Below are 16964 nucleotides of genomic sequence, written 5' to 3' on the forward strand. Positions count from 1 at the left end.
GAAACATCAGGTCAACTCAGTGTTAAAGAATGGACAATACTATCTATACATCAATAACAGGTACATCAGCATCTGAAACAGAAAAATGTGTTAACGCTTATCAGAAATTCTTGCACCTGTCCAATTGTAATGTTAACCTACTTTTGTATGTTGCCCGATCTACAGGGCAATTCTAGAATTTTCCACTTTTATTAGCATTTAAGGCTTCTGTCTGAATCCCTCGTTACTAGTCTAGTTGCAAACCCCTACTGATGTTATCATTTCTATATTATCTTTTGTATTATAATGAGTGAGTCTCAGACTCACCTGCTGTGCTTCGCTTGATCTAAATGCGTCCTTAAGGAGTTCGACTGCATTTGATGGATCGACATACTTCCGCTTTGAGGCAACCATCAAGGCAAATAGATACCGCAGTTCTTGCATAAATGCCAAGTTCCGTTGCTCCTGTTCAATAAATAACACACTTAGAAGTTGCAAGTAACTATCAATATATTTGACCCAACTGGGCCGTGCTGGTGTTTATGCAGCAAACAAGCCGCCTCCCATCCTACTTCACCTCACCCTATCAGCATATCCTTCTATTCCTTTCTGCCTCATGTGTTCATCTATCTTCCGTACAATGCATCTATGCTATTTACCGGAATTACTCCTTGCAGTAGTGCATTCCACATTCTCTCCACTGAGTTTCTCCTGAATGCCTTATTGGATTTATTAATGACTATCTTATATTTATGAACCCTAGAATTGGTCTTCCCCACAAGTGGAAACATCTCTATTTTTACCCTATCAAACCCTTTCTTAATTTGGAGGACCTCTGTTAAGGCACCCCTCAGCCTTCTCTTTTCAGGAGAAAAGAGCCCCAGCCTGTTGGCTCTTTCCCGATAGTTATAAGCTCTCACTTCTTGTACCATCCTTGTAAATATTTTTTTTTTTTTGCACTTTTGGACCATTTCACAGATGAACTTACAGTGTGGTTTCTGCAGTTTCCGTGTGGATTTTCTGACACCGTGTAGTTCAGCACTAGCTGTCGAAACTTAGGCAGTTGGAATAGGGACTAAAACAAAAACATATAAAAGCAGAAGTTGTTAAAAGACTACAAGGAAAACCACTGAACCTGAAACTGTTCTCTACAAATTCCAAACAGCCTGTATGCAAAGGTGCAGAACAGAAATGAAAACTGTCACACTGAATCCATCTATCTGGATGGGCACAAGATTCAACAATAATGGAGTTGCTGACTAATCAGAGCACAACTATTAGCCAGGGAACCAGGAGAAGTCCCCATCTCTTTAAAATAGTGTCGTGGGATCCTTTACGTCCATCTCAGAGGGCAGACATGGCTGCGTTTCAACATTTCATTTGAAAGACTGCACTGAAATATTAGCCTAAATTATGTTCTCTTGTCTCTGGAATGGGGCCTGAACCCATAACCTTCTGACTCAGAAGAATGCACACTACTCACTGAACCATGGCTGGCACAAGCCATCTCAGAACGGCAGCAGTGAGTCATGCAGCAGTAAATATGTACCATCACTGAATTGTCAACAAAGGGAGGTATCTATAAACTCAAAAGTCATTGCTTGAACAGTTTTAGTTTAGGGGAAACAAAAATTCTATGTACTATTTCTCCTCCTGTAATATCTTAATGCCACCAATGAGAATCATTGCTGACCACCCCTGATCATGTTTTTTCACTGAGTTGAGCTTATAACTTGTGATTTAGCAGGTAAACGCTAGGCATGCAGTGGCATTAAATCACACATACAAGTCAAGTCCCAGTTTCAATCTAGTCCATTCTGAGTTAGCCATACTGTGCTTGTGGCTATGCTACAATTGACCTCAGCATCCCCTCGGGGTGAGATCCAGTGCTCACTCATTTACTGTAGCACCTGGTCCAGCAGCACCTCGAACTTAAAATTCTCAAAGTGACACCTAACAACACAGCCCAGGGCCGACATCATCAGAGCGCTCCCAGCTTTGCACATGTGCTGACTCTTGCTGCCAGTATGGTGCTGCACACACACAGCCTACGTCAGCACCCAGCTTGCCAGGACTAATTTCGCACGTGCACAAAAACGTCATTCGCCTACTGCAACGTCTGCTTTTCGCTCCCAGCTTCATCACTTCTCCCAGTTCACTGTCACCTGCTAAATCACAAGTTAGAAGCTCAACTCAGTGAAAAAACATGATTAGGGATGGTGAGCAATGATTCTCATTGCTGACATTAACATATTACAGGAGGAGAAATAGGGCAAATAAACATTCTATGTACTAAGCTAAACTTGTTCAAGCAATGACTTTTGAGTTTACAGATACCCCCCTTTGTTGATAATTCAGTGACGGTACATATTTACTGCTGCATGACTGACTGCTGAGAGTGGTACAGCTCTCCCTAAGGCTGTGGTACTGTTCACTCCTCGCTTCAGCCCCGCCACGCACCCCCCCCCCCACCTACTTTTGAGTTTACAGTTCGCAGCCTCGTTGATTCCTTTCCGCTTCTGGTCCCCGCTCCCTCCCGCGATCGCTGCCCTTCCTCCCTGCAGGGGAGAAGCAGGGAAGAGAGAGAGAGAATGACAACATAGGCCGGGGAGGGGAGGGAGACTGCGAGTGGGAGAGAGCAGGGAGCGAGCGGCCGAGGGGGAAGAAGTGGGGAGGCCACAGATTCTGTTGAATTGCACAGAGAATCCCACACATGCAGCTATCCCAGAGCTGCTCTCTTGGTCTGGTAGAGATTGGAGAGGTCCCAGTATGTTTCACAGATTCAGTAATGACCCAAGGATTCCATTTGCAGCCAGATCAATTTAAAATTCTCATATTAAAACAAAATGTTCATTGGATTTAGGTTTACAAACCAACAACTCGCCGAAAAACCAAACTAGTTGTTTTATATCGGCACAGGTCTAAACACAAAGCTCAATGAAGTGATGCTGGATCAAGTTGTGGATTTGGCTATTACAATACAGAAGCAACTCTCTGCCGGTGTTCATGCTGGACACAAGCTCCCAGGATTTATCTGTTCCAACTTCCCAAATTTTAGAAATCTCTTTTTAAAATGCTCATTGGTTTAAAACGCTCACTGGTTTAAAACTCGGGTTTATGTCCAGAAATAATCGTCAATAAAATTCATTAAACAACCCATTGCGGGGAGCAGGAACGGGCAGCGGGAGGCAGAGCAGAGGGGTGGAAGCGACGAAGCTGCGAGCATGGGCCCACAGGTGGTTGTGGGGTGGGCAGGGAGGGGTGATGCGGGAAGCAAGTGGCTGGGGCGTGGAACAAGCAGTGAGCAGACGGGCACGGGAGGCAGTGGCAAAGAAAAGCACAATGGCAGGAGGGAGCAGGGTACTGTTTGGGATGGGTTGGAGGCTGCGATCACAGCCACTGTGGCCATCTGGGTTTCATTTGTTTTCCTTTTTGTGATAAATTGAGCAGCGCAACCTTTGATACTGGCAGCTGCCAAAAACGTCGCAGTGACGTTTCAGTGCATGAGGCTGCATTTGCGCATGTGTAAGTACTGCGCCACCTAGTGGTTGCATTGTCAGCAAACACAGCCTAAAATTCCCATCCTTCTGTTTCAACCATGGCCTATCCAGTGCCCCCTAGAGGAAATGCATATATTATATATGTGGGCACATTGCGAGGAGGTCTGGCATCTCTCCCATGTGGCCATGCTTTATCATTGAGATTGGACAATGAGTATCATTGAGTTATCTGACTGTTGGGGAAGATTACAGCTGACTCTGTAAACCAGGGACAGATGCCAGAGGGGCTATCGCTATCTGTAGAAATGCAGCCGTTTAGAAGGAAAGTTAGGGGAGAAAGGCTATAGAAGGATTAAAAAACAAATGAGAGATGAGGGGAGCAACCAGGAACAAAGTGTGGGTGAGAGGAAGATCCAGGATAATTCCAAAGAGGAGAGGGGACATCAAACACTAATGGTGGAGGAGGAGGGAGGAGAGAGACATTTGGCTCATTTTTCCAATTGCCGCAGACTTCCTCGCAAAGTGCCCACTATTCCCCCCTCAGTCATTGCACCTACTCAAAGCTACACTAAATTTCCAGTTAATTTATAACCAGGATTTTGGCACACCAGAACAGGAAAAAAACTCTTCAATAAAAAGGGATACTCAGATGACAATCTCTTAAAACTGCATTTCTTATTCTGTTAACTGAAAAATTACATTGAGTTTCATACCACTGTATTTTTAAATGGGGATACAAGAGATGTGTTTGTGTCAACAGATGTCAGCTGAGCCTTTTTCACCTGTTTATCTCTTACTAAGATCGTAGAATGAGCTCATCGGTTCCAATAAACAAAGATAGCAAGTCTGCCTCAGCACATTAACAGTCATCTGATACCAACAATACTATGGTAAGTACTCAATGAGAATTACCTGTGCAGTGCCAAGTTGAAACTTACAAGGTTTGCTCTGGACGTCTTAATTCTGAGGCCAATTTCGCTTGAGCTCAGAGAATTAATCACAGCAGGATTAGATTCCCAGTGAAAATACCATTTAGGTTACCTCTCTGTTGTCCTACAGTGCCATCCAATTAGTGGACTCAAGCAGAAAGTACCATAAAACCCAAAGTGTGCACTGGCAACACTGTGGATAGTCATCTAAAAATCTGATGCTGCAATTTGTGCGCTGATATGCGCATTTATAAAAATGTATTAATGCAGGATTAATAAAGTGTTCAGTCAGAGAATCTGGTTAACACCTCACACTGAAGGCAGTTATGTGGGTACCATTTTTGTTTTTAACAGGACTTTTGGAGAAAAGGTTGACGAAAAAGCTCAGGTCAGGATATGATGGACAAAAAAAGGACTGAAAATTGTGAGAAAAAGGATTGAATATGTTGGGGCCTTCGCTCCTGAATTACTTATTGGATTTATTGAACTATCTTAATATTCAGGGGCCCTAGTTTTGGACTCCCACGCAAGTGGAAACATTTTCTCTATGCCTACCCCATCAAACCCCTTCATAATCTTAAAGGCCTCCTTATCAAACCACTGCTCAATAGATGGAGCATTCTCATGGACAGTGATCTCTGAAAGGGGGTAATACTAACTTTTGGGAAAAGCCAAATAAACCTGTGGCCAATTTCTGGATAAATTTTGGGAAATTCGGCTCCAACGCCTCAAGGCAATCAAGCAAACTCAAGGAGGGCTTCGGTACCCCGAGCCCATCACTAGGTAAACTGAATTAACCATCACTCATCCTACTGACTCAACAGGGAATCCCCGAGTTTCATCTTGTACTTAAAATGAGGCAATCTGATGTCAAATTAAAATCAAAATGTGGAGAAATCTATTGACTCTCAAAGATCAGAGCAAAAACTCTGAACCATATGCGAGTTCACAAAACAAAATCAGATAGAAACACGCAGAATTTCTTCTCTAATCCTCTCTCTCTCTACCTTTAAGACATGCAGCACATTTGGTAGTACTCTTGCCTCTGCGTCATAAGGTTCCAGGTTCAAGTCCCACTCAAGGATTTGAACACAAAAATCATGGCTGCCACTCCAGAGCAGTACTGACGGAGTGCTACGCTATTGGAGGTGGCGTCTTGCGGATGAGACGTTATACTGAGGCCCCATCAGCCTTCTCAGGTGGCTGTAAAAGATCCCATCATGCTATTGTGGAGAGCACAGGAGATCTCCCCGATGTCCTGGCCAATACTCAACATCACAAAAAGAGATTACCTGGTCAATATCACATTGTTGTTTGTGGGAGCTTGCTGTGTACGAATTGGCTGCTGCGTTTCGTACATTTCAGCAGTGACTGCACTTCAAAAGTAATTCATTGGCTTTAAAGCTTTGAGACATCTGGCAGTTGTGAGAAGTGTTATATAAATGCAAGTCTTTCTTTTCTTTTTACCTCTCTGACAAAGCTCTTTTAATATCTCTTTATCTCGGTGTCAAATTTTGTTCCATAATTGCACCAGTGAAGCACCTTGGGATGTTTTACTACATTAAAGAAGCTATATAAATGCAAGCTATTGTTGTTATTATACTGTAACAGGTGAAGAGAGCCACGAGGCAGAAGAATGATAGATGCTCACACAGGCTCATGTTCTCCTTAGTAATCAGCCTCAATACCTGTATCACTGCACTGAACCAGCAGGTGTTTCCAACGTTCTTGAGTCCCACTGGCCACTGATCCTCGCGTTTCCGATCGTGTGGGTTGGGAGAATCCCCCCATGCTTCGCACCTCTTCCTTTTCAACCCGGCCTTACTCTCACCAGTATTTGTGTCACCCACTCTGTAATGCAAGGAGACAATTCGAGCAATTTTAAACCAAGAGGTGCAAAATTATGTAGGATAAGAAATTAAATTACGTCTATGGTGAGGGAGAAAAAAGTTGCAGACAGTTTTTTTTTTACACAAAGGTGGTCCCTTTAAAGTACATTTACCAAATAAACAATGAAGCAGAGAGGAGGAGTAAGTGGGGTGGACAGAATCGTGCATGAAATTATCAGTTGGCAAGCTTCAAGTAGGACCCTGTTCCCAGTGAGAGTAAAACTGACGCAGACAGTGACTTGAAAACAAGACACAAGATACACGAGGTCAGGGCACAGAGTGGGTGAGATCAAGAAAAAGGAAACAAAACAAATGAGATACAGTAGCATAGTGGTTATGTTACTGGACTAGTAATCCAAAGACCTGGACAGTAGCACCGGTTCAAATTCTACCATGGTAGCTGGGGAATTTAAAATTAATTAAATAATAAAGAATAAAAAGCTAGGGCAGGATTTTCCTGCTGGTTCGGGTCCCTGACATTGGGACCAAATGGGGGTCCTGAACCCACACCTGCCGGGAGCCAGACTGGCGGAGCTAATTTCGGCTGAGATAGGCAGACCTTTGGTCACTGAGGGCATCAAGGGATATGGGGAGCGGCAGGAAAATGGAGTTGAGGCAGAAGATCAGCCAAAATCAGACTGAATGGCGGAGCAGGCTCGAGGGGCCACATGGTCCACCGCTGCTTCTATTTTTTATGTTCTTAAAAGGTTGCTTTCTAATTCATTGTATGTTAGCATCGCTGGCAAGGACAGCATTTATTGGCCATCCCTAATTGCCTTCAAGGTGGTGGGTGGTGAGCTGTCTTGACAACTGAGTGGTTTGAAAAGCCATTTCTGAGGGCAGTTAAGAGTCAACCACATTGCTGTGGGTCTGGAGTCACATATAGGCCAGACTGGGTAAGGACGGCAGATTTCCTTCCCTAAAGGACATTAGTGAACCAGTTGGGTTTTTACTACAATCCAGTAGTTTCATGGTCACCATTACTGAGACTTGCTTTGTATTCCAGATTTATTTAATTAACTGAATTAACTGAATTCCCCAGCTACTGTGGTGGGATTTGAACTCATGTCTCCAGATCATTAGTCCAGACCTCTGGAGTACCAGTCAGCAACGTAACCGCAGTGCTATCGTATCCTATAGGGGCTGAACATTCATATGGGGATATTGCTCCCTCCCCCACCAACAAAACTCAGTTGGTGGGGTTGAGCTTTAATGCAAAAGCCTAGCAGACGGTCAAAGCCAAACACAAAGCCAAGTGCTGTTTAAAAAAAAACCTTACAAATTGCAGAATCTGAATCGGAACCTGGCATTGGGCCGAACCTTCAATGCTCATTCCAGATTCCTGAACAGTACTGATTATTGTGGCTTGTGCCAAGAAAAGAAAAGGGGAAAGAAAGGGCCCGTTCAATTATCAAACTCAATATATGACACTGTTTGTGGAGCACTGAACTGGTTAGGGTCCTGATTCTCTGCAGCAGTTTCAGCTTCTTTCTCTAACTTCTTGTTTTCCCGCAGGCTCAGTGCGATCGCCTTCTGGAGATCCTCCTTCTCATCGCTAGTGAGATCAATGACACCTGAAAGAAACAACATTTACCACTGGTGTGGATTTATGGATTAGAAACTGGGCTGAAATAACATTTGATTTGCTGTACATAGTTTTAAGATGGTCTTTGCAGTCTTACTTTGCACGATAGATTTTTTTGAAATCACCATTCTCACTGATCATGTGTTTCTCTTCGAATGATACAAGTTAAGATTTCACAGAATCTCAGAATCGTTACAATGCAGGAGGCCGCCATTCGGCCCATCATGTCCGCAATGGCTCTTTGAAAGAGAAATTCCCTCAGTTCCATTCCCCTGCCTTCTCCCCATAACCCTGCAAATTCTTCCTTTTCATATAACTGTCTAACTCCCTTTTGAATGCTTCAATTGAACCTGCCTCCACCACGTTCCCAGGCAGCGCATTCCAGACCTTAACCAATCTCTGCGTGAAAAACTTTTTCCTGATGTCACTTTTGTTTCTCTTACCAAATACTTAAAATCTGTGCCCTCTCATTCTCAATCCTTTCACAAGTGGGAACAGTTTCTCTCTATCTACTCTGTCCAGATTCCTCATGATCTTGAATACCTCTATCAAATCACCTCTCAGCCTTCTCCTCCAAGGAAAACAGTCCTGACTTCTCCAATCTATCTTCATAACTGAAATTCCTCATCCCTGGAACCATTCTCGTGAATCTTTTCTGTACTCTCTCCAATGCCTTCACATCTTTCTTCAAATGTGATGCACAGAATTGGACTCAATACTACAGCTGAGGCTGAACTAGTGTCTTATACAAGTTCAACATAACTTCTTTGTTCTTGTACTCTAAAGCCCAGGATATTGTACGCTTTATTAAGCGCGCTCTCAACCTGTCCTGCCATCTTCAATGACTTATGCACCTATACACCCAGGTCCCTCTGCTCCTGCACCCCCTTTGAATTGTACCCTTTATTCTAAATTCTCTCTCCATGTTCTTCCTACTAAAATGAATCACTTCACATTTCTCTGCATGGAACTTCATCTGTCCATTCCACCAACTTGTCAATGTCCTCTTGAAGTTCTACACTATCCTTCTCACAGGTCACAGTGCTTCTAAGTTTCATATCATCGACAAACTTTGAAATTGTGCCCTGTACACCAAGGTCTAGGTCATTAATATATATCAGGAAAAGCAAGTGTCCCAAAACTGATCCCTGGGGAACTCCACTATAAACCTTCCTCCAGCCCGAAAAACATCCATTAACCACTACTCTTTGTTTCCTGTCACTCAGCCAATTTCGTATCCATGTTGCTACTGTCCCTTTTATTCCACGACCTAGAAGTTTGCTCACAGGTCTGTTGTGTGACACTGTATCAAATGCCTTTTGATAGTTCATGTACACCACATCAACAGCATTGCCCTCATCAACCCTCTGTTACCTCCTCATAAAACTCCTGCAAGTTAGTTAAACATGATTTTCCCTTAAGAAATCCATGCTGGCTTTCCTTAACTAACTTGCACTTGTCCATGTGACTATTGATTTTGTCCCGAAATATTTTTTCTGCAAGTTTTCCCACCACCAAAATTAAACTGACTGGCCTGTAATTGCTGGGCTATCTTTGCACCCTTTTTGAACAAGGGTGTAACGTTTGCAATTCTCCAGTCCTCTGGCACCACCCCCGAGTCCAAGGAAGACTGAAAAATTATGGCCAGTACCTCTGCGATTTCCACCCTCACTTACCTCAGTCTCCTTGGATGCATCTCATCTGGTTCTGATGCTTTATCCACTTTAAGTACAGACAGCCTATCTAATACTTCCTCTTCACCAATATTAAACCCCTCTAGTGTCTGACTTACCTCCTCTTTCAACATTGCCTGGGTTGCATCTTCTTCCTTGGTAAAGACAGATGCAAAGTATTCATTTAATACCCCAGCTATGCCCTCTGTCTCCATGTGTAAATCCCCTTTCTGGTCCATAATCATCCCAACTCCTCCTTTTCCCACCTTTTTGCTATTTATATACCTATAGAAAACTTTGGGATTTCCTTTAATGCTAGCTGCCAGTCTTTTTTCATGCTCTCTCTTTGCTTCTCTTATTTGCTTTTCACTTCCCCTCTGGACCTCTATATTCAGCCTGGTTCTCAATAGTATTTTCTACCTGGCATCTGTCATAAGCACACTTTTTTCTTCTTTATCTTAATCTCTACTTCCTTTGTCATCCAGGGAGCTCTGGATTTGTTTGCCCTCCTTTTCCCTTTGAGGGAACATACCTCGACTGTGCCCAAACTATCTCTTCTTTGAAGGTAGCCCATTGTTCATCTACTAGTTTTCCTGCCAGCTTTTGACTCTAATTTATTCGCCCCAGCTCCATTCTTACCCCATTGAAGTTGGCCTTCCCCCAGTTAATTATTCTTACCCTGGATTGCTCTTTGCCCTTTTCCATAATCAGCCTAAACCTTATGATACAATGATCACTATCCTCTAAATGCTCTCCTACTGATACTTGATCCACTTGGCCCACTTCATTCTCAAGAACCAGGTCTAGCAGTACCCCCTTTCTTGTTGGACAAGCAACTGCTGTAGAAAATTTTCCTGAACACACTCTAGGAACTCTTGCCCTTCACACTATTATCCCAGTCTATGTTTGGATAATTAAAGTCCCCCATATAACTATCCTACAATATTTACACCTCTCTGTAACTTGCTAACAAATTTGTTCCTCCACGTCCTTCCCACTAGCTGGTGGCCTATAGACAACACCGAGCAATGTAACTGCACCTTTTTTGTTCCTTAGCTCTAGCCAAATTGATTCTGTCCTTGACCCCTCTGGGACATCCTTTTTCTCCAGCAGTGCAAGACTCTCCTTAATCAATACTGCAACCTCTCCCCCTTTTTTCCCTTTCCTATCTTTCCTGAACACCTTATATCCAGGAATATTTAACACCCAGTCCTGCCCTTCTTTGAGCCAGGTCTCTGTTATAACCACATCATATTTCCACATGGCAATCTGTGCCTGTACCTCACCAGTCTTATTAACCACACTCCGTGCATTCACAGACATGCACATTAACCCTGATTCAGACTTTATTACTTTCTCCCTTACTCTGACCCCATCTAATAGCTACTCTCGTGCTATCTATCACCCCCAGTATTCTGTGCACCTTGGTATTCATCTCTGATACTTGCTCCTGGTTCTCACACCCCTGACAAGTTACCAGTTTTACTTCTCTCCAATCTAAGCTCCCTCTCAGGTTCCTGTTCCCCAGAAAATTTAGTTTAAACCCTCCCCAACAGCAAATCTCCCTGTGAGGATATTCGTCCCAGTCCTGCTAAGATGCAACCCCGTCCATCTTGTACAGGTCCCACCTGCCCCAGAACAAGTCCCAATGTCTCAGAAAACTGATGCTCTCCCTGCTATACCAGTTCTCCAGCCACGTGTTCAATCGCTCAATTCCCCTATTCCTATGCTCGCTTGCACGTGGGACTGGGAGTAATCCTGAGATTACTGCTTTTGAGGTCCTGCTTTTTAACCTCCTTCATCGCTCCTTAAAATCTACTTTCAAGGCCTCATCCCCCTTCTTACTTATGTCATTGGCACCAATGTGGACCACGACCTCTGGCTGTTCACCCACCCCCAGAAGGATGTCCTGCAGCCTTGACATCCTTGACCCTGGCACCAGGGAGGCAACACGTCATCCTGGAGTTACATTCACTGCTGCAGAAACGTCTATTTGTTCCCCTAACTAACGAATCCCCTATCACTACTGCTCTTCCACTCTTCTTCCTTCCCTCCTGTGCAGCTGAGCCAACTGTGATGCCACAAACTTGGCTCTGACTGCACTCCTCTGAGGAACCATCACCCTCACCAGTATCCAAAATGGAAAACCGATTAGCGAGTGAGATTATATCAGGGGACTCCTGTACTACCTGCCTGGCTCTCTTAGACTGCCTGGCGGTCACCCATTCCCTATCTGCCTGCATACCTCTAACCTGCGGTGTGACCACCTCCCTAAATGTGCTATCCACATAGTCCTCCGTCTCGCGAATGCACAACAGTGACTCCCTCGCCGCTCGCTCGAGTTCCGAAACCCGGAGCTCAAGCTTCTGCAGCCGGTGACACTTCCTGCAGATGTCTCTGTCTAGGACACATGGAGCATCCATGACTTCCCACATGCCACAGGCTGTACATTCCAATCAGCACAGCTGTCCTGCCATACCTTAACCTTACAGACTATTTATTACAAGTAGAATAGCTTACCAGGCACTCACCAAACAGCTCCTTCCACTGCACCAAAGCAGGAACCAAATATTGGAGGATTTAAAAAGTAGGGGAAAAAAAAGTAGAAAATGGAGCACTTCCTCCCCCCTTCACTGAACTCGCTACTCACCAAACTTGAATCTTCACACTCAGCTTGCAATCTGCACATCATTTGCGGACTTGGTGAGAAGGGGTGTTGGTGGAACTGACCACAGCATACTGGTGAGCAATGCAGCCATTCTCTTCCTGATCATCTCCTTCAAAAGTAAACCCGCACCCCCCCCACAAGCCAAGTGGCTCGACAACGAAGCGAAGCAACAGCAGGTGTTAAGTACTTACTGCCACGTGACTGACTGTCTGTGACTCCACTGGACTCGGCGTCTGGTTCATTGGCTGCGGCTCCGTAACCCGGTTCCCTGGCACTTTCATCAGTGAGGAAGCTCACTGCCTGATTTATGTCCCCATTGCTGACCTGCGAGCAAGGGGCCAAACAATAATCACATTAAATATTAGAAACATTGATTCAGCATGCTGATAGTTCCATTACTGAGACTAGCTTTCAATTCCAGGTTTTTATTAATTAATTGAATTTAAATTCCACCAGCTGCCGTGGTGAGATTTGAACCAGTGTCCCCAAAGCATTAACCTGGGCCTCTAGCTTACTAGTTCAGTGACATTACCACTACACCACCATCTCCTCTTTACAACCTCAAGATCGTCCCAAAGCAGATTACAGCCAAGGAAGCACTTTTGAAGTGTTGTCGCTGTTGTAATGTTGTAAATGCTGGAGATGGGGAAAGAAAAATCATCCCACTTCTGATTGTTATTCAGTGACCCCCCTCCACCAGTGAACACGGAAGCCGGAATTTTACGCACCCCCCCTTCCCTCCCCACCAAAGAGCGGGACAGTGGGACAGTGGGGAATGGAGTGGGAGGCTCAGGGGGCCCTTCCCAACCCCGCCGCCACTTTACGCAGGGCGGCAGCACTGAAAAACGGCCCACCCACCCCAGGCCAATCAAGGCCCTTAAATGGCCAGTGAACAGCCATTTAATGGCCTCCACCAGCCAACAAGGGGATTTTACCCGTGGCTGGTCGGTCATCCCAAGCCCGAGATAAGCCACCTGACAAAAGCAGGAGGCTTTCTGACAGCCTAGAGAAGTGGGGGGGGGGGGGGGGCCTCATGATCAGGCACCGGAGGGCCGCCCCTGATGCCCAACCACCCCCAACACCCTACATAGCCCCCATCCCCCTAATCGACCACCCTTGCCTTGCCGGGCCCAACCAATCACCCCCGGCGAGGCCTCAAAAACGTACTTCCGTTCCGGGGCCCCCCGACATCGCCCTCCTGAGGCTGGGTTGCAGTCCCAGCAGTGGCCATCGCTCCCACTGGCATTGCTGGTACAGAGAGCTGCAGGCCTGCTGACTTCCTGGCAGATCCATTAGGTGGGACTTCCTGCCTCAATGAGGTGGAAGTCCCGCCTCAGACCAATTAAAGGCCTGGGGACAGCAAAGCGCGGTCCGGATCCCCAGGCCAGGTAGAGGCGGGCTCGCCACCAACCTTTCAGTTGGTGGACGGCTTCCATCCACCGAGGGTGAAATTCCGGACTGAGTGAGGTTAGGATGGAGCTGAAACGTGTGCAGTCCACTTATCCTCACTGCCTTGGCTCACCACTGGAAGAATAGCCAGTGGATAAAATACCAGACAGTTGCACTAAGAGGAGGGAAGAATGGTGAAAAACATTGGCTCACAGGAATCCATGAACACCATCAGTGCGGGGAGCTGAGTCATCAGCAATGCACCTTCGAATGTCCACTGTGCCGAGCTCCATAACGTGAAACGATTGGGGCCGGGGGGGGGGGGGGGGGGCAAGTCATCCCAGTCTTTACTCCATACCACCTTTAGTGGTGGTTTCAGAGTGCTGCCTGCAGAAGTTTGAGGAGGTGGATTCCTGCGATTCAGGGAATTGTGCAGGACACTGACTCAGAGGGAAAGATATGTTAAATTGGGTAGAAAGTCACTGATCAAATAAAGTGCTCATCGGATGATAGGAAACAACATGGATAAAAAGAGCAGCAAGTTCACTCGATGTCCTGGCCAACATTTCTCCCTCAACCAATGCAACCAGCTAATTGGTCATTCTTCTCATTCGTGTTTGTGGGATCTTACTATGTGCTGAAGATGGCTGACATATGTGCTAATACAGTCACTGCATTTCAAAACAATTCACTGGACGTGAAGTGTTTTGGAATTTTGAAGAGGTGTATTCAAGTGCTCTATAAAAGAGATCTTTTCTTCCATTGATTCATTTCATAAAACTTCTGCCATTAGAGGCCACAAGCTCATGTAGCTGACTGCATCTCTGATCGCATTCACCGGGGAAACCTTCAGTGGGTTTTATTTTATTTATTTTTTATTTAGAGATACAGCACTGAAACAGGCCCTTTGGTCGTCTGTGCCGACCATCAACCACCCATTTTATACCAATCCTACATTAATCCCATATTCCCTACCACATCCCCACAATTCTCCTACCACCTACCGACACGACGGGGCAATTTACAATGGCCAACTTACCTATCAATCTGCAAGTCTCTGGCTGTGGGAGGAAACCGGAGCACCCGGCGGACACCCACGCGGTCACAGGGAGAACTTGCAAACTCCGCACAGGCTCTTGTAAATCAGACTGAAGATCTGCTTTACAACGCCACAATGTGCCAGGTGGCGGAGTAGCTGCCTTGATGATGCCTTGGGCACAATCAGAGCAGTTTATGGTGGCACTTGGTGGCACCTTTGCCCAGTTTGTTGCCTCATTTACCTGTACCAAATTATAATACCAATATGCAAACCTACATAGAATTTACAGCACAGAAACAGCCCATTTGGCCTGTCTATGCCAATGTTTATGATCCACATGAGCCTCCACCCAGTATACTTCATCTAACCTTATCAACATATCCTTCTATTCCTTTCTCCCTCATCTACATATCCAGCTTTCCTTTAAATGCATAGAACTTCTAATGGCATAAAATGGGTCCCTTCATGTTTTGGCCAGGGAAGATGCTCTCGGATGCCACAAAAGCTGCGGCCAGCACCGACGGCCTCTCAAATTTACTCCCCTCCTCTAGACTTGTGCACGGGCGGAAACAATTATCAATGCTGACAGTAAGAAAATGCATCTCCCCACAAAAAGCTCCTCCTATTTCAAAAATTGTGGATTTGACCCCCCGTTAGACACATCAGTCAGACTCAATTATGTACCCGAACTGGGAACGGGCAGTTGGAGTGCCTTCACAAGGCCTGGAGAAGGAAGCTCAACCCCTCCCCTCGCAGCTGCCGTTCTCCTTCTCCCTTCGCCCATCCCAATCTCCCTCTCCCTTCACCCGTCCCATTCTCCCTCTCCTCCCACAGTCAGCTGGAGTGCCTTCTCGAGACCTGGAGAAGGAAGCTCAACCCAGGGACCCGCAGCATCACAAGGTGACAAGGTTCTGCTCTTTTGGATGCAGCCTGAAGTGCCAACCAGAAGGGAGGAGGGTGGGAAAGGTTGGATAGAGTCCAGATCAGCAATGTGGAGCCAAAGCCTTAGAGTTTCAGTTTTACTGACATTTAAGCTGCTGGAAATTATGATTCATCCATCTCTCAACGTTATTTATTAATTTAATTTATTTATTTAGAGATACAGCACTGAAACAGGCCCTTCGGCCCACCGAGTCTGCGCCAACCAAGAACCACCCATTTATACTAACCCTACAGTAATCCCATATTCCCTACCACCTCCCGACACTAGGGGCAATTTACAATGGCCAATTTACCTATCACCTGCAAGTCTTTGGCGGTGGGAGGAAACCGGAGCACCCGGCGAAAACCCACGCGGTCACAGGGAGAACTTGCAAACTCCGCACAGGCAGTACCCAGAGCTGTGAGGCTGCGGTGCTAACCACTGTGCCGCCCAATACTGGCAGTTGGACAGGATAACAGTGGGGGAATTGATGATGGAAACAGAAATAGAACACTGTTATCTGCGCCCACACCAAAACTATTTCCACGCTTAGGGATGATATCGTCAAAGAGCTGCATGCACAACAACAACTTGCATTTTATATAGCACCTTAAACATCCCAAGGTGCATCACAAGACCATTATCGAACAAAATGTGACACGGAGCCACTATAAGGAGATATTAGGACAGGCTTGGGCAAAGAGTGATCACTGGCTAGTTTGTTGACACTCACTGTCAGGAATCACACATGAAGGGTGACTTTGAAGATATAACAGAGAGATACGAACTCCAATGGGGCCGTACCCGGGCCAGAGTGCCTGGCTTCCATGAGGAAGAGAGAAAACATTTTCGTATGAAGCAGCTGTTCAACAGCATCCAAAAGATTTACAAAAAAGACATTCGGTACCCAAATGCCACCCTTATTACTGACCAGGCTTCTCTATCAGGAGCTGTGCTGACAAGTGTTTTCCTGATCAAGACATTTTTCTCCAATTTATTTCAACTAAAACATGACAGGAGAAGCTGGCAGAATTCAACCAGGGATGGATACGTTTAAGGTTAGTTGATATCTTCCTCCCAATGAGCGACACATGTAAGGTAATGGATACTGGAGGTTTTGCCTCCATTAAGAAGCAGTTGGATACAGGGTTGATTGAGGGGTGGAGAACATAGAGTCTTTCAGGCTGGATGAGCTAAGATGGGTCAAATGGTCTTCCTCACCTCGATCTGCCATGCGATCCGGCTTGCATTTAAATACACAAGGTAGCGGGTTACTAACCTGCAGTGCCTTCTGCAGTAGCCAAGTGTCGTGAATCCCTGTGATTTCTCGCAGCTGGCTGATGACTAAACAAACATTCTAGGAGCAAAAAGAGAAAGATGAGGAGTGAAAG

At 45.5% G+C, this 16964-nt stretch overlaps 1 protein-coding gene across 3 annotated transcripts in view; it reads right to left on the minus strand.

Moving 5' to 3' along the window:
- Positions 1 to 16964, minus strand: part of usp28 (ubiquitin specific peptidase 28) — a 78396-nt gene that overhangs the window by 40755 nt on the left and 20677 nt on the right. For 2 of the 3 annotated variants that reach the window (XM_068054063.1, XM_068054066.1), the window contains exons 2-7: positions 16853 to 16930; positions 12415 to 12547; positions 7748 to 7871; positions 6097 to 6259; positions 968 to 1054; positions 307 to 444 (exon numbers count right to left, since the gene is read on the minus strand). In XM_068054063.1, coding sequence (XP_067910164.1) covers positions 307 to 444; positions 968 to 1054; positions 6097 to 6259; positions 7748 to 7871; positions 12415 to 12547; positions 16853 to 16930 — 723 coding nt within the window. Of the gene's footprint in view, positions 1 to 306; positions 445 to 967; positions 1055 to 6096; positions 6260 to 7747; positions 7894 to 12414; positions 12548 to 16852; positions 16931 to 16964 lie in introns of those variants that run through there. The other variant, XM_068054064.1, reaches the window with a different exon arrangement.

This window comes from Heterodontus francisci, chromosome 22 (assembly GCF_036365525.1).
Source record: "Heterodontus francisci isolate sHetFra1 chromosome 22, sHetFra1.hap1, whole genome shotgun sequence".
NCBI classification, from domain to species: domain Eukaryota; kingdom Metazoa; phylum Chordata; class Chondrichthyes; order Heterodontiformes; family Heterodontidae; genus Heterodontus; species Heterodontus francisci.